This window comes from Ipomoea nil, unplaced genomic scaffold (assembly GCF_001879475.1).
Source record: "Ipomoea nil cultivar Tokyo-kokei standard unplaced genomic scaffold, Asagao_1.1 scaffold2922, whole genome shotgun sequence".
Lineage (NCBI taxonomy): Eukaryota > Viridiplantae > Streptophyta > Magnoliopsida > Solanales > Convolvulaceae > Ipomoea > Ipomoea nil.
This window is the reverse complement of record NW_017619350.1, coordinates 160,487-181,557: the sequence shown is the minus strand read 5'-3', so window position 1 is coordinate 181,557 and position 21,071 is coordinate 160,487. Positions and strand designations below refer to the sequence as shown.

Genomic DNA, 21,071 nt, shown 5'->3' with positions numbered 1-21,071 from the left:
AATTGTATGTATCAATCAAAGTTTAAAAAGAATATTAATATAAATAAAGGTGGCTTGGCATGCAGGCAGGCAAGAAAATTAAAGTAGCTAGCTAGCTAGGGCTTAAAAAAACTAATATTAACACCCGTGTCAATAACAACATAAAGACCGGCGGCAATGAGGAGTACGCTAAGAAGCATCCCCATGAGACCCAGTGTCCAGTTCATCCACCACATTGGACCGTAAGTCTTAGGTTTCTTGACCTTAAGCCACATGAAACATGGATAAGCAAAAGTGACGGGCAATGCGATTCCTCCGATGAGACCAGCAAAGCTGGCCAAGAAGGGAATGGCGACGGCAATAAAGAAGCAGACGAAGGCGAAGAAAGTCCGGATGAAGGCTCGGAGCCACCAGGGGCATTCCTTCTTACACTTGGTGGTGTAGATTGATTCAATGTCGTCGAACATGGGCATTCCGTAGATTTGGAAGGAGCTTATGGCGTTAATTATAACGCAACAACTGATGAGGCCTAGTACACCCCTGGCTACGTCTTGGCTGTGGAATGCGTAAAGCGCTGTTAACATCCCACCGTTTGCAGGGATGAGTTGACCGTAAGCCCAGTAGCCGCCTATCGCCAGAGGAAACAAACACGTTGCTACAAGTATGTATGCAAACTTCACGCCCCTCCACATCGGTACTCGCGACGGATGTTTTTCATCTGAAGGCATTGTTGCCTGCAATATAATAATATAATAATGCATTCAGTTTACCGTTTAGGAACGTAAAAATCATATGTCAATACTACGTGTGAATACAGTTTTCTAATGCTAACTTCTTTATTATTATTTAATTTACTCCCCATCCATTCAACGCTACCTACCTATGCAATTTCTATATATTCGGCTGGCTGGATTATCAGTACGTCGACCACAGATTTAACAATTGGAAAATTTTCAAACGTCAAAGTCTTTAATTTGACCGGTTGATTCCATTTTTCCAAACAATAATTTAATTTGCAGTCGACACCTAGCTAACTGCTCCACCAACCCACTCTGGTCGTCTATTTTATCACGTTCAGTTCAACAACTAACTCAATTAATTCATAAAACTGTACTGTATAGTACTACTATACTAGCAGATGTACTATTGTTATATATGCATGTTAATGTACATAGAATTGAATAACACAAAATTTCTGAATTAATTAATTTTTTCTTTTTTAAAAAAAATATATAATTAACGTATGTATGTATGTACGTACAGTATGTAGATATACCTGTATCTCGAGTATGAGATTGTGGCCTCTAAAGGCAAAAGCTATGATACCAAGAGCATTGAGAACGTCGAAAATCCTGGCGATCTGTTTGCCTTTCCTGAGGGGATCATAGGAGACGTTGGGGAGCCTACCCTCGGCCACGGACACAGCCCATATGAGGGTACAGTATGCGATGGCGGTAAGAGCACCAAGCAGGGACACTCCGGCAATGGAGTTCAAGTTTGGGAGCTGAGAGAGGACGACGGCGGCGCACGTAAACACCAAGTACCATTCCACGTTTGTTAATGGTTTGGAGGTACACGTCGCTCCGCACAGCGTCTGGTAAAGCATCTTGGACGTTGAACCTCCGATGATGATCAGAGTTGTGCACGTACCTGCTGATAGATACATGATTGGGAATGCCGCAAACAGTTTTGCCAATCTTTCACCAAAGGTTGCGTTAGCTAACTGCATGTATCTGCTGTATCGAACTTCAGATTCCACGTTCTCATGGAGTTGAACCATTACGTATAGTGTGTACAGCTGCCATATAAATGCTACTGTTAAGCAGATGATTCCCCATGCCCTGCACGCATATGCATATATATAAATCAGAGAATTGAAGATATGTATATATAATTAATTAAGCTAGTACCTACCAGCCGAGAACGGTAAAGGCAACAGGAAGAACAAGGGCTTGAATACCAATTCCAGAGCACAGAGTGTGAAAGGCAGCATAATAAGCGTTTCCGTTTCTTGACTGGGTGATAGGGAGCCATGCATCTTGCGGGTCTAGCTTCGTCATTTTAAGAGCCTTCCTCAGCGGGCTTCCCAACGGAGTTATGAAAGGAGTAATGAAGCGTGGTGTTCGCGACTTTGGGGTTCTGAACGGCGCACTGGCTGTTCCCCCAGGATGATCCCCCATCGTCAACAGCGGTGATCTAGACATCGACGGCGAGTGGAACTGCGACGGAGGACATGATACTATGGGCGGCGTCGGAGCTACTGATGCCGGCAGTCTAGGCGTTATGGGAGCAGACCAAACCTCATCCGACGACTCTCCCATTTTCACTCACTTATTATTATTATTATTATTTCACCAGGCCGGACACACCACACACCACCCACCACCGGATTCTTATACTAGCTACTCCGATCGGCCGATGCGGGTTAATCCACCTCTCTTGCTTAATTATAAATTTATAGTGTTGCGTGGATTAGGATAACGGAGTTGGACTACAATTTATTGTGCTTGCATATATACAAACAGTTGAGGAATTGAAAAAATAAATAAATCAGTAGCTTTCAACAAATAATTAAATATATGGTACAGTGTAACTAAGTTGACCAAAGTATAGCAGTTGTGTGTATACCATTTATTAGTTTTGACAAAATTGGCTGCTCATAATCATATTATTATATATATATTACATTAAACTTAGCTTAACAACCCAACCCGGCCATGAGTTCTACTGTACTGTATGCGTTAGCCTACTTTTCGAGATTTTTGTCGGTCACCAATCCTTAACTAAAACTTCATCTATCCCCATTTACTTTTACTTATTGACTTTTACTTAAACGGGCTGGCCTATATCAATTATGAACTACCTACCTGCAAGGAAGGAACACAAACATTATATTATATTATATTCTGTCTGAAACAAATTAAATTTTAATTGCTAACTAATCATTTAAAATACAATAAGAATTAAAATTATTTTTACAAATTTTTAAATCGACCCTTAACCAGCAAAGTTGATGAGTTTGATACAGTAAGTTTCAAACCGTACGTTTTCTAAATTCCAATATGCATACATGCGTACATATTAATTTTAATACATGCATGCATATAATATTAATTAAAGCACACCAATCTTGAAACAATTTTCATTTTCACACCATTTATTTCTGGCATGTATACAGGCGTACAGCAACCTTTTTGGACCGTCCTTACTGTAGATATTATATATCCCACTTGTGAGAAGAACATTATTGAGAAAATGGCCATCCCACACAACGGTGGTGATAATATAATGGATAATAGTTTGAGATAAAATATCTCATATTTGTATTATTGCATGAGTATTATTGCAAATTTTGTAGTCAAATCATATGGACTTTAAAGAATTATTAATTGATTGATAGTGTATAGGTAGTTGAAATTATATAATTGCATATAATTGTTTCTTTGCTAGTTTGTAATACGGAGTAATAAATAAAATTTTAAATAAACGGGTTGATCAAATAGATTTATTTAATTTGTAGCAGGCGTTTAATTCAAGGGATTAAAATTTGGTACAAAGGATGTGCACGTTTTATGTTGTTAGCCTTAGCCGCCCAAGTTTTGGCTCTTTCTAATCTAATAAATATAAGAGGATTAGCTATATTGAATTTTTCAATCCCATCGTTATCAAAACAGATGGCTAAGAATATCAACGGGGAATTAAATTAACAAATCTTAAATGAGGTATAAATTGTGTATTTTGGTATTGGAATTGTGAACTTCTAAATTATAAATTGTGTTTCTTAATCAAAAGTCAAAACACAGGAAATTTGTGAATACAATACATGATTATCAAATATTGTGTGAACGCAATATTTAGAAGGAACTTGTGAATACAAAATTAGATAATCAAATTACATATATTTTAACATTGTATGTTCGTAGTATATAAATTTTAAATTTTTAAAAGCTAAATTATAAGCATTTAGTATATAAATTGCGAACATTTGGATCCGAATCCACCTTACAAGGTGTACCGGGCCACAAAATAATTTTCCTGAAACTAAGGGTTGGACTATGAAGAAATATTTTCCTGAAACAAAACTATGGGCTCCCCCAGTGTTGAAAGAAGCCCACAATTTAAGTCTAAGAGCAATATAATGGCCTTGTCCGGAAAACTGCAGTGGCCCAAATCAATATAATGGCACTGTTTATCTCTTAATATTGCCAAATATATTATATATGTCAGAATTGTCAATGCCATCAAAGTCTAGACGGTTACGCGTTGAAAAACACTGATTTGTAATCTTTTTTTATTTACAAGATCCCTATTGAATTAAGTATAAGTGTATTGTCGCCGCACATCTTTCTCAATTCCATCTCCTACCAAATACACGCCCATATGACTAATTCCCTTATGACCCGGGAAACTTGGTTTCGACTTGATGATGTAAGGGCTAATAGCCTTACACTTATAGAACGAGGATATAAGGATCTCTTGCGTTTTCATTTAAAGTAGTTGATGGATTTATTAGACTCGGTATAATATAAAAAGATAAAAATTTTAGTGAAATGATTAATAGCATTTGGAGGTGGAGACTGGAGAGGGACAAAATGCTGCTAACTCCTAATTACAAGCTATGTGGGAAAGTAAAAAATCAATCCTAAAAGAATGATTAGTCATAATGATGAATGGAAATACAATGGGACCGACCACTAACGGAGTTGGAATTCATTATTAATGAGAAGAAGAAGCAATTAGCAACATGATGGATAGTTGAGATTATTTGTTAGCTAAGTGATAATGCGGTTTGGTTGCTAATAATTTTTACGCGTTTGTTTCAACTCTCAACACACGAAGTAAATGTAAAATACAGAAATTATGCGCTTTGGTTGGAGCTTAGTTGGAAGCATTTCCGCAAGTAAGCTTTTGGGCTGGGCCAGTAAAGAAGGACGCTGATTCCCAAAACCAAACGCTTAAAGGTGAGGGTTGCCGTTGCCCAACCACAACCCACCAAATTCCTTCTTAATCAGTATTTAAGGACACTGGAGGACCCCCCATTTCCCTCTCCGTCCTTTGAAAATTGCCACCCCTGGCCCTTGTCAACATCATTCAATTTTTGTATTACCTAATACGTGGACCGTCCTTATCTGCATCAAACTTGATCTTATCTTATTATATATTTTTTGTATTGGTGGACACACATAAGCAAGCCATAGATTAGTGTTTGTCGTGGATCCTGCAATTAGTGATCAGGATTAAATAAATTAATATCAATTATGCTCTTCTGTGGCACTCCAAATTGAAAATTTATTTAATACTGGAAGAGAATTTACAATCGTTATCTAAATGTGCATTGTAGGTGAAACGTGTATACACGTAAGCCAATAAATAATCACAGGATAAACTTGCATAAATTACTCATAACTGATTGACTAAAAAAAATCTAATAGAGAATTTCTTAAATTTGAAGAAAATAAATTCTTAGTTTCTCCATAGTATTTTTTTTTTTTTTTTTGAGTTTCATTTAAAATATTTTTAGCAAACCACCTGGCATGGAGCATGGAAAAAAGGGCAGACGCCCAATGAAATAATAAATGGGAATGGGGCATAAGAGTGAGTGCGACGTCGTCTCTGGATCCATCTCTGTTCCTCTGTCTCCAGCTGTAAATAAAGGAAGGAAGAATAGCAATAGCAATAGCCAATAGCCAATAGCCAAAAGGGCGGCGTACACACACACACACTCCCGGGCTCCCTCTGTATAGTATAGTATAGTATACTACTCGTTTTCTTATTACTTTCTTCAGCCTCAGCCGCGTTTTCTCCATCCCCCAACCATCACACTACCACCATCTATCGTTTTTAATCTTATATATATATATATACATACGCTCCTCCACTCTCTTGTATGTACTTCAATTCTCTCAAGGTCAAGATCAAGATCAAGATCAAGATCGACCACATATTCTCTCCCCTGATTTCTATCTCGATCTCCAATTCAAAGCTAAGGGTTAATTTCTTTAATACAATATAATGGCTCCTCCTCATCGTCATCTCTCGCTCTGCTTACTTGTCTGCATCCTCCTCATCTCCTCTGCATCCGCTTGCGATCGCTGCGTCCATCAAACCAAAGTCTCTTTCTTTTCCAAAGCTTCCGTCCTCCAGTGTACGTATCTTATCATCCTGCCCATTTCCCTTTACTTTTCTTAATTAATCTCATCATTAATTATATATATATATATATTATGGTTGCTACAGCTGGCGCTTGCGGATATGGCTCCATGGCTATTGGTTTCAACGGAGGCCATCTTGCTGCCGCAGTCCCTACCCTTTACAAGGATGGTGATGGTTGCGGTGCATGTTTTCAGGTCCCCTCTCTCTCTCTCTCTCTCTGATCTCTTCCATTGTCTCTACGTTTTTCTTATCTAATTACTAATGAATCAGTTAATTTTGTACGATAATATAATCCACAGATGAGATGCAAGGACCCAAATCTGTGTACTAAGCAAGGGACCACAATCATGGTTACTGATCTCAACACTAATAACCAAACAGATTTTGTCATCAGCAGCAGAGCTTTCAGAGCCATGGCTACTCAGGGCAAGGATCAAGACCTCCTCAAGCTTGGCATTGTTGATGTCGACTATAAAAGGTATGGACTATTTTATTTTTACAAAAAATACTATACTAACTGCGGCCACAGTGAAGAAAAGTAGTAGTGAAATACTCCATACCTAGGTCGAAGTTTGCATTCATGATAATTAGTCCAACTTGGTTTCTTACTATTTGGAGTGGTTTCCAGTTGGTTAGAACCACAACCACCCCATCAATAATTGAAGACACTTTTGGCGCATTCCTTGTTTCTTAGTCTTTCTTGATGGTTGGTTTAAACTTTAAAATGTTTTTTTTTTCTTCAACCCAAAAAAAAAATCATTACTTATATTAGTAACAGTTTTGGATCCAAATGAATAATGGTCCGGTAGACACGGTTGTCAGGCAGGCATATTGAATTTGTTAACGGTCGAATTCCCGCATGCTTTAGTATTATTAATAAAATGGAAATGACAGTCCTCACATGATTGCGTTGCCGGTAATGTATGGTGCAGGGTGCCTTGTAATTATAAAACCAAGAATCTGGCGGTCTTTGTCGAAGAAACAAGCCAGAAACCTAATTACCTTGCAATCAAATTCCTGTACCAAGGTGGTCAGACTGAAATTGTTGCTGTTGACGTTGCTCAGGTACTATAATGGACCGACCACCCACAGGCCACAGTTCCTTATAATATATATATTATTAATTAATTAATGCTGGGGCCTTGTTATTTTTTTTTTTTGTGCAGGTAGGGTCCTCAAACTGGAACTTTATGAGCAGAAATCATGGAGCTATTTGGGACACGAGCAGAGTCCCCAGCGGGGCTTTGCAATTCCGATTTGTTGTGACCGCAGGATACGACGGCAAATGGTATTGGGCTAAGAATGTAATGCCCGCCGATTGGAAAAACGGAGTCATATATGATGCGGCTTTGCAAATAACTGACATTGCTCAAGAAGGTTGCTCTCCATGTGACCACGATGATTGGACATCTTAATTTTTGTTGTACCTTTATTTACTTTACAGAATTAACTTCGCCAACACCATTCATACCCACCACCTTTAACTTTTACCCCATAGATATATATATATATATATATGCACCATGAATATACTTTGATTATTGCATATCTTGCAATAAACTCAAATGATAATGAATAATATTTCGAATTGAATCACAATAACAGTTTCTAATGAAGTTATATTTGGATGGATGTTTTATTCTTGTGTTCAAGATAAGCGAGTATTGATTTTATTGTCACAATAAAATCATAAATTAAAGTCCTACGTGAGCCCACCAACAAATCATGGGCTTTTTGCACCATGAACTCTTTGCATTTCTGACTTCCTTTGCATCCCCAAACTTCTCACTTCTTCCTGTTTTGACCCAAATCTCTTGCCCCTTCACATTTCAGACGTTATGCCATGGAACCGTGTTCACCATTCATGGTGAACACGGTTCTAACGGTGTTAGTACACCGTTATCTTCTTTTTTTTTTTTTTTTTTTTTTTTTTAATTAATTGCGTGACTTTTTTTCTTTATTTTCACATTTTGCGGTTTCACTTTAATTTGAGATGAACAAAGATTTCGGACATTCATAAATTATGAATTCATGCCTGCACATTCACTTTGGAACCATGCCTACACATTCCCATCCGAAATCACGGACATTCATAAATTATGAATCCATGGCTGCACATTCACTTTGGAACCATGCCTACACATTCACTTTGGAACCATGAGATTATGAATTTTCTGTTATAAGATTATGAATTTTCTGTTATGAGATTATGAATTTTCAGTTATGAGATTATGAATTTTCTGTTATGCGATTATGAATTTTCTGTTATGAGATTATGAATTTTCATTACATTCATAATTTCGGACATTCATAAATTATGAATTCATGCCTGCACATTCACTTTCGAACCATGCCTACATATTCCCGTCCGAAATTACGGACATTCATAAATTATGAATCCATGCCTGCACATTCACTTTGGAACCATGCCTACACATTCACTTTGGAACCATGAGATTATGAATTTTCTGTTATAAGATTATGAATTTTCTGTTATGAGATTATGAATTTTCAGTTGTGAGATTATGAATTTTCTGTTATGCGATTATGAATTTTCTGTTATGAGATTATGAATTTTCATAAAATTCATAATCTCATAACAGAAAATTCATAATTTGACCAAACGTGCGCCGTTAACTCCACATCCGCGAAATTTTTTTTTTGGCCTAAAAACGACGTTGTTTTGCCTTGTGTTCACCATTCTCGGTGAACACAATTCCATGGCATAATTTGCGTTCACATTTTTTACCCTTCCAGTCCAATCTTTTGCACACTAACCCGCTAAATTTTTATTCTTAGCCCAATCCACACCCTCATCTTTCCGGAGCCCATTGGGCTCAAACTGTAAACCTCAGCTCCTTAGGCCCAATCCACACTTATCCTCTACTGGTTCTTAGCCCAATTTACACCCTCATCCTTTCTGAGCGCATTGGACCCAACCTGTACCCCCTCAATTCCTTAAGCCCAACCCACACCTCTCCCCTACTTCAAGAGTCCAGACTCCAATCACCCTATGGCCGGAGTAACTCAGTAAAGCCCAAATCGTATCGTATAATAATAATAATAATAATAATAATAATAATAATAATAATAATAATGTGTTTTTCAAAAAGGACATTATTATAACCAAAGTTGATTGATGAGGAATAAATAAACATGCAAAAAATATTATATTGATCAAATTTAGTTTATATATAATAAGAAATAATGAGAACATTAAAAGTAAATATAATTGATGTTGAGGAGAAATATAGAAGACTTTAGAAGTCAATCTTTAATTATTTTTAGTTATTTGTACGTAAAGTTTTCATTTTCAATATTTGTCTTCAGAAAGTAAAACAAATAGTATATTTACGCGGATTTGGCTGGGTGGCTGTCAATTTGCTGTTAGTTGTGTGTGTGATGGATAGATTCAGGATTTAAGGTGTAAAAATTTAATACCATTTTGTTATGTGTTGATTTTTATGATGAATATATTATAAATGAGCTCAGAATAAATTAACCCGCTGGAGCGTACTCAACTAAACCTGAGCCCAAAGCTGAGTCCTGAGCTTGACAACGAAGCTTCGACCACTTCCAAGCATAAAAGAACTCATTATATTCTTTCATCTCAAGTTCAAGTTAAGTTGGAGAGTGTTTCCGTATTAAATTTAATATTTTTAATTTTAATTATAAAAAACAAGGGGGGGGGGGGGGGGGGGGGGGGGTTGAGGGTGGGTGTATAGTTGAAGGAAGAGGTAGTGGTAGGAGAAATAGAGTGACCAATTCAAAGTTTGATGATGAGGAATGAAAAGTGGAATGGAAAACAGAGTATAAATGGTGATTGATTGGAAAAAGAGGAGTGAAGCCAAAAGAAGAAAAAAGACGAAAGAAGAGTGCAATTACTAATTAAGCCTGGCCTCTCTGCATCCTTTTTAGGGCGTTAGCGAACAGAGTTTTCGATAAATTACTTGTGTTCGTATTCGTGTTCGGTAAGCGTTCGTTTATTAAGGTAAATGAATATTAACAAACAAAATTTAGAGTTCGATTAATAAACGAAGAGAGTATGAACAGTTGTAAGCTCATTTGCTAAGAACTCGTGAACAAGCTTATTTGTGTTCATTTAATAATATTCGCGAACAAGCTCGTTTAGTATTCGTTTAATAATATTCGCGAACAAGCTCGTTTAGTATTCATTTAATAATGTTCGTGAGCAAGCTCGTTTGTATTCATTTAATATTTGTTTGAATCCTCTTTGGAGTTGTGTTACTTGTTTGGTTATTGTTCGTGAACATAGATTATTTATTATTCACGAACGAATTATGATCATGGACATATTCATATGTTTGGTTATTAAGCATTCACGAACGTGTTTATGAACGTGAACGAACATGTTCGCAAATATTAATGAACATGTTCATGAACGTGCTTGTTAACAAGCATTTCGTGAACATGTTCGCGAACGTTAACAAACACTAATTAATGCTTAACAAACGAAAACGAACAATATTTTCAAAAACCTTAACAAAGGAACACGAACACAAACACTCCAAAAACCTTAAGAAACGAACACGAACAATCTCCGTTCATTTATGTTCAATTCGTTAACACCCCTAATCCTTTCCTAGCTTAGTATTCTCCCATCCCAGGTGAAGACTCAGGAGTCGAGTCAAGACAGACTTAAGTTAGCTAGCTTCTTCGATCAGCCCCTGGCCCCTGGTATAAACGCGTAAATTGAATTGGAATTTGGAAGTCCTTCATTCATATGATTCTATGAATGGGGTGACCCTGACCTTGACCTACTTGTCTTTTTCTTTTACCAAGTCTTCCCAATATTTATAATTTATAATAATAATAATAATAATATAATAATCCTTGCGGCCTCTGGCTCTCCCTCTCCCTCTATATATACAGTTATACTAGTACATGCGTATGTATATAGCGAGCACTGCCACATTAAATTAAGATATTAGCTGCACTAGATCGAGCGAGCACTACACTACACATATATAGAATTTATTTATATTAACAATTACAGTAATATGGAAGAATCAAGGTTGGAGATGGAGTTGCCCGGATTCCGGTTTCACCCCACCGAAGAAGAGCTTCTTGATTTTTACCTTAAAAACATGGTTTTGGGCAAGAAGTTGCGCCACAACATCATCACTTGTCTTAACATTTACCGTTATGATCCTTGGGACTTGCCAGGTATGTATGTATGTATGTATGTGTACCTACCTGATGACAATTAAGAACGTAGTGATCTGAACATATATATATATATATATATATATATATATATATATATATATATATATATATATATATATATATATATATATATATATATATATGTATGTATGTATATGCAGGACATGCAAATAATGTTGGCGAGAGAGAATGGTACTTCTTCGTGGCAAGGGACACAAGGCATGGCAGTGGAGGGAGGCCAAACAGGACTACTGAGAAGGGTTTCTGGAAGGCGACGGGTTCAGACAGGAAGATTTTTAGCTTATCACACCCCCCCAACAGGATGATAGGACTAAAGAAGACATTGGTGTTCTATCAAGGAAGAGCACCCCGCGGATGCAAGACTGATTGGGTCATGAACGAATACCGATTACCCGATGCATTACTACCACCATCCTCCTCTGCCAAGGTACCTAATATTTAATTAATTACCTACCTTAGTCCTTAGACCTTAGCTTAGCTTGTTTAATGGATTAATATATATACATATATGGGTGCAGAACATTGTGCTTTGCAAAATATACAGGAAGGCAACCTCAATTAAGGTGTTGGAGCAGAGGGCTGCTATGGAAGATGAGATTAATAATACACTAGTCCATAATGCCTCTCCATCATTCATCACCATAGATAGTGATCATCATCATCATGACTTGGTGGCCCAAAGCTTCCTCACGGTCACAATGAATAACAACAACAAGGATGATGATGATGATGATGGTGAGTATAGTACAGGCGCCATGTTGACAGTTGATGATGAGAAAGCAGCAGCAGCAGAAGGTGAATTTAGCACATCGTCACTACTTCTGAGCTTGCAAAGTGGGGAGGAGGTAAAAGTAAAACCCCTCCCAACTAAACTTGAATTGCCAAAGTCGTCCACAGACTACTGGGCTTCCCACTTACAGGATCCCTTCTGGGCTCAGCTCCGTAGCCCTTGCCTTCTTAATGACTTGATAGCTCTCACTCCATTACCCCCCAATCTTCACAATTTCTAGTCCATTTTTCAATTCATTTACCTGCACCACCACCGCACTACATACTGTTCTTTTTTTCTTCCAAATTTGTGTATGTATAACGTACAAGTAGAGAAATATAACCAACCATGCATATATGCTGAGGAATTGATGGAGTTACACTAATTATATTCCATTCCGTAGTATGTAATTGTAATTCAATTCAGATATCAATGCAGTACGTACTTCAATTCTTGTGTAGCTAGATGATTAGATCAGATAATGCAGCCTAGCTGCGCTGTTCCACCACTAACTAACGTAACTGGATGGATGCTGCAAATTTAAATTAACCATAACACCGGGTCAAAATAAAATAGACCCGCCCCATAACTAACGATGGCTCAAATTTCCTTTCATGCATTATGCCACATTTTGAGTATGTAATATTATTATTCTGCTCAATGGCAGCTAATTCATTCCAACAGATTCTAAGTGCATGACCATAATGCAAGCATGGCAAATTATGAGATCACATAACAAAATTTGTGGCTAGCTTTTGATAATTTAAGGGCGGGTATCAGACTTGTCAAGGTTCCGGTAGGGAGGTTGTCTCCAAGACTAATGGCAATGCATTATAATATAATATTGAATCTCTGGTTTTCATTAATGATGCAAGTGTGACACTGTCTTCTGTTCCAGGAGCACTTTAATTTGTAGTCATTTCGGAAATCAACCATCAAATTACTGGAGTAGTATACTAAACAAATTAAATAGGTTGGTTGTTTTGTACCTGATGTTAGGAAGCATTGCGCATGCAAACATATATGTTTTGTACTTGATGTTAGATCCATGCCGGCCAGATCAAAGTCATGTTGCTAGTTGTCAAGGAATGAATTGAAAGATTCTTCCTCTCACCTCCCTAGCTATATATCTGTCTGACCAAACACAAAATGAAGGGTTTCAAACAGTAAGATCCAATTTAAGCTGCTTCCAAAAAGAAAATTGGCTCCTTCATTTCACCTTTGAGATCAAAGAGCAGTTAAGAAACATACTCGTTCTAGCAGTTTTCCCTCTAGGCCTCATCCTGTTGTCCCACAGTTTAATGAACACCTGTCTATTCTAATGAAGTTGCTTCTTCATCACTGACCAACAGGATTAGTAGCATTGAAAGCTTATATGACTTTATAGATGATCAAAGAGCAGTTCCTGTCTAATTTCTTGGCAACAAATTAAATACTCAATCAAGGCAGAGTAGCTGGTCGATCATCTCCAAGCTCCTGCAGTCCAAAACTACATCATCAGAAGCTGATACCAACAAATTTGAGAAGGTTATAGTTTTGCTGTGCACACTTGTTACTTATAAAAATGGAAAAGTTGAGGAGGTCCAGAATCAACTGGCTGGGAGAGATGGAATCAAGCATTCAAGATCTTGAGCAAGAGTTGGAGTGGTTTTTCAGACGTTTGATCAAAACCAGGGTCTCCCTCCTCAACATATATATTCAGTCATTAGCCATCAACTAATCCAATCCCCATGTTTAGGGGATAAAAGATTTTGTAGCTTTAGGGAAACAAAATATATCTGTACACACATGTATATTAAAGCATGGAGTTTGAATGAGTAAATAAATCAACACTTGCTGCCATGTAACTCTCTCTTTTTTATAACTTAATGAATTACATTTATACCATATGAAGGTGTTCCAAACATAGTTCTATATAAAACTATACTGAACACACAGATCCAATTTTAAGAAAACAAAATGAAAATATGGACAAGTGTAGAAAATTAAAGACTCAAACAAAACAAAACAAAATGGGAAGATGGAAGGCAGTTAGGTGATTCTATGTTAATTTAATGAAATCCAAGTTGTCAAGATTTTGGGTGTCTTCACGGAGATAATCACTAACATAGAAAACCCTATCTTTACAGAAATATTCTGAGTTTCCCACATTTTGAGTATGCAGTGACTAATGTGATATAAGAATTATTATGTACTGTAAAAAAGAGAGAGATTACTGGCAGAAGTGCAGAAATACTTGATCAGTTTGTTAAATACTGTCAAGCATTTGTATTTGATCCCGGATTTTGCACTAATGGATCCCCCAGATTTGTGAACAAACACATAAAAAGTGCAAGAGATTTGATTATTTGAAGATATTTGGTTAAGGGTAAAAGAGTTGTCAAGATCCTGGTGGTCTACAGGACTAATGACAATACATCTCATAATAACAAAAGCACTCTTGTTTTCCTCTGAAACTGATGCATAATGTCAGGCTCCATGTGCTGAATTAATATGGGTATACAACTGGAATCTAGGAACTCAAAATTTTAAGAGAATGAAAAAAAAAATAAAAAAAAATGAGAAGCACATATGAATTATGCCCTTTGCTGCTGGGTCCATTGCAGTCATTCAAGAAAAGATGGCAGGCATCAAGTAAGTATTATTAATTTGTATCTTGATCCTCAGACTGACAAGATTTACAACATGATTGAACAGGCCATTAATGTTGCCTTTCTGGTGCAGATCCAGCCCTACATTACCTTTAGGAAATTAGGAGGAGCTAGGCTGGAGAATGATGCAGTCATTTGTCATTATTGAAGGCAGCACATGAATGCAAATTGTGCTTGGTTTTGTACCTGATGGTTGGAACCATGGGGCAAACATAGCCAAGAAAGGAATTAGATCCAGATCAAAGTAAGTGGGTGTTACTAGTTTTCACTTTTCAAGAAATGGAATGAAAGATTCTTCCAGTCACATTCCTCTATATTATATATGAGCAAATTAAAATAAAGGGAGGGAATCAAGTAGCAGGATCCAAATTGTTCTTCCAATTGGGAGGGAGTGTTTTAATTGTTTGAAACAGGTGGCATGGCAGGAGTGAATAGAATAGAATAGAATAGAGCACCCATCACAATCTTCCATCTGCTTTTAATCATTAGGAAATTAATACAAATTGCTGAGTGACTCCCACCAGACTACACTGCTGCTGTGGTCCTGGACGAGGGAGGGAGGACACCATTATCAACGCCACCATTCATCCCTCACTTCATACCCAAAAAAACAATTAAGTCTATTAACACCAAAAATAATAATAATAATAATAATAATAATAATAATAATAATAATAATAATAATTCCTGTACAACAAATTAGTTAATGATACCCAAAAAAACAATTAAGTCTATTAACACCAAAAATAATAATAATAATAATAATAATAATAATAATAATAATAATAATAATAATAATAATAATAATTCCTGTACAACAAATTAGTTAATGATACATTTCATATCCCATAGCTAGAGAGTATCAGCTTGCTCAGGTAAAGTGGCAATTCATGACTTGCGTCACCAAACACCCACTGTGCCCACCCAAGCTTAACCCTAAATGCAAAATTTACCCATAACTCTCCAATGCCTGCCTGCCTGCCTGCCTTGCCATCCAGCAATTACTGCCATCAAATACATTTACACCCCTTGGGCGGCCTCCTGTGCACATTACAACCAAGGGAAGGAAAAAGGCAACAGAGAGTTTGATATTCCTTTCCCTGATTCCCCCCTATCAAACTTCAATAGCTTCTTCAAGTGAAGACACTCTTTCACTTTCACTTCCTCAACCACAAAGAGTGGGCAGCTATGACACTTGTTCATGTGCTCTTGAAAGATTATCCTCTTCAATGCGTTGCAACAGCTCCTCATACACTTTCAAGGAGTTGGCAGTAAATCTTTCCATAGCTTCAAATATATGCTGTAGACCACCCTGAAGGCTACTACTTTTGCTCGTATCACTCTGGTACACAACATGTCTATTTAATGACAGAGCATTTTCCTCCCCTGACACCAGTAATAACCTTTTATCTAATGCCTGCATCTCCTTTTGTATCTTCTGATCTTCCCTATCCAAGTCCTTAACTATTCTTTCTGTATCCTTACTGGACATCATTCGTTGCCGCATTTCTACCTTGTCTCGTTCCCAAAGCTCAAGAACACTTTTTGCAAAAGCTAACATGCTGTCTAAAACCTCTTTCTCAGAAACTCTTTCCAATGCTTGTGACCAGTGATTGCAAACAACAAACACAGGGGGTGCACCAATCCTACCAGGAGAAAAGGGAACTATTCCATCAGCTGTTTCTTCAGGTACATACAAAAGGCATTTCATGAGCCAGCTATTCAGTGCTTTCACATAACCTTTCTGGGCACCTATCCAACAAGAGAATCTAAATGTCCAGTTCAGAAGCTCACGCTCAAGTCGTAAAGTAGAATCAAGATGAGTGTCAGTAGACTGCTTGTGCAATGCAATGGCATCTAACCGCTTAGCTTCCACAATAGCCTGGCACTGATTTTGATGGCACTCAAGCATGGATTTCCACATTCTGGTTAACCTACAGTTGACAAATTATTCAAAATTAAAACGTAGGAAAATTAAAATTATCAACCATGCAATCAAAATAGCTAGACTAATATAATGAGTACATACCCACATACCACTGTATAGTGCTTTATATGCACTTAAGGAGTTAAGGTCTCAAGTTAATATCATCATTTGCTGATTCAAAACATCTAAAGGGTGTTTATTTTGAAGCAATCGTGCAAGATTCCTGTGGATTTCAATCTTGGGAATCCAGATGCTTGCATATTTCTTTAAAAACTGAGAGTTAATATGGATTGCCACATTGCCCAAGATTCCCACGTGGGAAACCGGATTATCACAACCACTAAACCACACTGGCAATCTCAATTAAATTTGCACCTTATAACAAAAGCATGTTGGTAATAAATTAAGAAGTGCAAGTAATATCACCGACGTCAAAGGATAGATGCCAACAAAATCACAGAACTGAAGCAATGTTCAAGGAAAACAATAACTAAAAACAGATTAATAAAATAAAGAGAGTAGAGGTTTCAAATTTTAGATTAAGAAGCAGCACCTAGTAGAACAAAAAGGCATAAAAAACACAATGATTACTTGATAAAATTACTAAAATTTCTGCATACCCTTGTATAAATTCATTAATCAGTGGCCACAACTCCTCATCCCTCAGTTTATTTATCGTCATAGAGATCTTATCAACAACCTGAATTGCAATTCTAATTTTTGATGAGAGGCTCCTGACCAGATTTCTTGTCACATCGATTTTGTGTGCCTCAGCACCCTTTTCATCTAGCCGCTTCAGTTTTTTACTTTTCCTCTCGTGGTGTACTCTCATTCTCTCCTCAACCTGCAAAGCGTGAGTGTAAAGAAGACATCTTTATTACACAAGTCAAAGAGTGAGAAAAGATATACTGTTGATATGCACAATAGCATGTCAACTAAACTTGCTTGCACATGGGAAGGGAGAAAATCCTAGAATGAAGCAAAATTTAACTGAAACAAGTCTCAGCATCACATATATAATATATTACTGGATACTATGTGTATGAAGAATAAGACCAAATTATACAGTGTCAATTAGATTCAATCAAGAAAAGTAAATAGTGCATAATTTAGGAAAGAACATATGCCAAAGGTCAATTGCAGTTTATATGTCAATGTATAAACACTGGCAGGGCATCAGAAATAGATAATGTTGCATGCAAGACTAGCACACTGAAAGACTAGTCAAAATGGTAAACTGGAGGGATCTAAGTGGCATTTACATTTACATATGGAAAGCATGACATGGTAAGAAGCATCTAAAAGATCTACTGAACAACATACAGAACATTCATCATTCAAACACCCAAAAAGGCAATCTCCATAAGATGGTTGCTGTAACAGGTAAAGCAAAAAGGACTGGAAATGGAATGAATCACAGACTCAAGAAAGAAAAAAAAAATACCTTAACCTCTTCATACAGCTTTTTCTCCCAAAGGTACAGCTTCTGTAATGTAGAAGAAAGGTTTTTGGACTTTAAAAAACTGACATCTCCTTCTGCATCTAATATAGCACGATTGGCCATCTCAGTCTGAGTGGCATTTGATGTAGAAGGTTGTGATGATTCCAAAGACGAGGAAGGCATAATTGTGCGAAACATCTTTGAAGAAACTATCAGAAAAAAAAAGGCCAGTGAAACAACTATTAAAGGCAATCAATATAACCTCAAGCATAAAATATCACTTCAAGTTCTCTTTTTTGGATCAATGTTAGAACAAACAAAATTGCATAATGCCTGGGAACTCATCACTGGTAAAAAGTTGGCATTAAAGTAAGATTAGCACTTGACACCAATTGAAGAGAAAAGATGGTTCTTTTTACCTTGATGCGTGGCATGTTTACGGTTATAGGGAAGCTTTCCAACCTCAAGCAACTTAGCAAGCTCAGCACCAGCTTCTGAAGCTTGATCAAATTGAACCTGAATCTCCCTAACAACATCAGAGTCACCCTTGAAACCACCGCGAGCCTTGGGGCGAGCAGCTGATGTCCCTGCCTCGCCAACCATTTTCTTATCAACCACATGCACCTCGTATTCCACTGGATCATTGTCCACAGATACATTAGGTCCGGTCCGGTGTTCCTTCTCGGAATCTTTTGGTCTTTCACCATCATCTTTTGCTGGTGCCTTGGAATAGCTTCCTTCGCTGCCACCACTGCGTTCGATGTCCACAAATTTCTGGTCTCCGTGGACTTCCTTCACTACCTCTTGCTCAAAATCCTCATCTTCCAAATCAGGAATCCCCTCTTCTTCTCTAACTTCCCTCGAGTCCCGGCTGGGTGTGTAAGGAAGATAAAAATTGTCAGAATTCTCAAAAGGATTCAAGAAATCCCAAGCTGAGCTACTGGGGGGAGGCGGAGGAGGAGGTTGTTTGGAAGTCGAAGCTGAAGATGATGGGCCAGGCCCGGGCGTAGGGGTAGGGAGAGATGAGTAACCATAGTGTGCCGGAGGCGAAGAATCGAAGAAAGAAGCCGCAGCATAATAATTAGTTTGATGATTGGGATAAGTGTGGGAAGGGGTTTGGGGATTGGCATAAGGATAAGGATAGTAGGAAGAAGAGGCGTCTCCCACCCGTACAGTGTCAGGACTGAAGGGCCGTTGCTCATAGGTCACTGACGGCGTGGCTTGGTTCCTCATGAAATTCATGTGCGTAAATCCAGTAGTAGCACCGAGAAAAGCTCCGGGGTAGGGGCCACCGAGGGCGAGGGATTCATGATCCGCGGAGGCGGCGGCGTAGTTTAGGTGAGCATAGGGATGAAGCGGGGTGGCGTTGTGTGAGTGGTGGTGCAGAGATCCAGAGGCGGAGTCGTCTTCACCTTCGGAATCGGAGATGAAGTGAAGGTGGGAGCCGGTGCTAGAGCGAGGAGGAGAGGAAATTGCAGCGGGTGGTTTGTGGGGAGGGGAAGCAGCAGTAGGTTGTGGGTCTCCTCCTCCTTTGCGGTGAGAAGGGAGAGTGATAACCGGGGCCGGGGGGAAAGCGTCGAGATCCTGATCGAAGAAGTGATGGAGAGAGGCACCAATAGCACGGAGAGACTGAAGGTAGGCGAGGTGAGCCTCGGCGAGAGAGTAGCGCTGACGGATAGCTTCGTCAAGGAAGGCGCAGCGGTCCCGACAGAGCGCCACCGCCGGCAGGTCATCGATCTTGGAGGTGGTACACCCCATATTATTTATTTATTTTAAAAAGAAAAAAAGGAAAAGGAATTATATTATGATATGATGATAACATAATATGGTATAGTGGAGGAGCAATCACAGAAGAAGAGAGTGATTAAGAAAAAGGCATGGCGACTGGGTGCGAGTGGAAGGAATTGAAATTTAGGGCAGACTCTGAAAAGAAAAGAAAAGAAGAAGAGAGTAAAGGAGAAGAAGGACAAAGATGGAATCTTTGCCAGCGCGGAGTTGCTCGTCAGTATGCGCCTATGCGGATGATGTTGACTAAGCGGAGACTCGGTGTCAACCCACACTACAGTATATTCATTCATTCCTATTCCTATTCCTATACTACACCACCGCCACTACTGCCAACTGCTCCCTCCATCTATACTTTGATTCCCACTGCACAATGAACGATTCACTAAAGTGTACTTTCACTTTTTGCTATCCTGTTCCTTTTGGATTGACTGGCTACAATTCACTGCAATTTTTTTATCACTTTAATTATATCATATATTACACATTATGAAAAATATAATTTCATTTCATAACTTCCTTTTTTGTTTATGAACAAACTCAAGTAATCAATCATCGAATACAATGAGGAGAGGAATCAACCCAAATATACATACTCGTGTTTGAATGGACCGTCTGAGCTTAAGTGTGAGCCTGCACATTCACACAGAATCCTGGAACCTAGATAGCACACTATTTGCCCTTAAAGCACACTATTTGATGAGATCGATAAACAACACCATTACGGACATTTAATATCGCGCATGAAACGTTACAACTAGCATAATAGGTAAGGCACGCATATAATTTTCTAATCCCTATAATTACCTACGTGTAACTCTTTATATTTCATGAAGACTCTAGTATATAATTAAATATGATCGAATTCCTTGAATGGAACAAGGATCCAATATTCATGAATTATATTATTACTCTTCCACATGTCTTAGTTGTGAAACACTCTCAAGCCAATAAGATTGCAACTTGCAAGACATACGCCTCTACTTGTTATTTTTCTCTCTTAAAAATTCATTCGCAACATTTTATGTATTATTCCTAATATCTTTAAGTTGACTAATATAAATGGTAAAAAGAAAATTAAATAAACTTATACTAAAAATAAAACAAGGTAAACATCATATAGACTGTACTCAATAGTCAATAATGTAGTGGTAT

General features: G+C 37.9%; 4 protein-coding genes across 5 annotated transcripts; 2 read left to right on the top strand and 2 right to left on the bottom strand.

Annotated features, from left to right (window-relative positions):
• Positions 1-7: 7 nt before the first annotated feature.
• Positions 8-16,809, bottom strand: LOC109161317 (lysine histidine transporter-like 8). 2 transcript variants are annotated; one of them, XM_019309655.1, is made up of 4 exons: positions 16,793-16,809; positions 1,894-2,309; positions 1,256-1,820; positions 96-713 (listed from the first exon to the last, which is right to left on the bottom strand). In XM_019309655.1, the coding sequence occupies exons 2-4, from the start codon at positions 2,298-2,300 to the stop codon at positions 96-98; spliced, it is 1,590 nt and encodes a 529-aa protein (XP_019165200.1). In that variant the 5' UTR covers positions 2,301-2,309; positions 16,793-16,809. The 2 variants fall into 2 exon arrangements, with proteins under 2 accessions (XP_019165201.1, XP_019165200.1); XM_019309656.1 differs by lacking the exon at positions 16,793-16,809 and having other exon boundaries at positions 8-713; positions 1,894-2,300.
• Positions 5,804-7,758, top strand: LOC109161325 (expansin-like A2). The gene is made up of 5 exons (XM_019309665.1): positions 5,804-6,124; positions 6,217-6,326; positions 6,432-6,610; positions 7,065-7,197; positions 7,299-7,758. Exons 1-5 carry the CDS (start codon positions 5,992-5,994, stop codon positions 7,545-7,547), a joined length of 804 nt encoding a protein of 267 aa, XP_019165210.1. The 5' UTR covers positions 5,804-5,991; the 3' UTR covers positions 7,548-7,758.
• LOC109161323 (NAC domain-containing protein 35) lies at positions 11,066-12,565 on the top strand. The gene is made up of 3 exons (XM_019309663.1): positions 11,066-11,319; positions 11,484-11,770; positions 11,862-12,565. The coding sequence occupies exons 1-3, from the start codon at positions 11,154-11,156 to the stop codon at positions 12,351-12,353; spliced, it is 945 nt and encodes a 314-aa protein (XP_019165208.1). The 5' UTR covers positions 11,066-11,153; the 3' UTR covers positions 12,354-12,565.
• On the bottom strand, positions 15,559-20,167 carry LOC109161314. The gene is made up of 4 exons (XM_019309646.1): positions 18,551-20,167; positions 18,135-18,340; positions 17,311-17,534; positions 15,559-16,697 (listed from the first exon to the last, which is right to left on the bottom strand). The coding sequence occupies exons 1-4, from the start codon at positions 19,887-19,889 to the stop codon at positions 15,950-15,952; spliced, it is 2,517 nt and encodes an 838-aa protein (XP_019165191.1). The 5' UTR covers positions 19,890-20,167; the 3' UTR covers positions 15,559-15,949.
• Between the last annotated feature and the right edge of the window lie 904 nt (positions 20,168-21,071).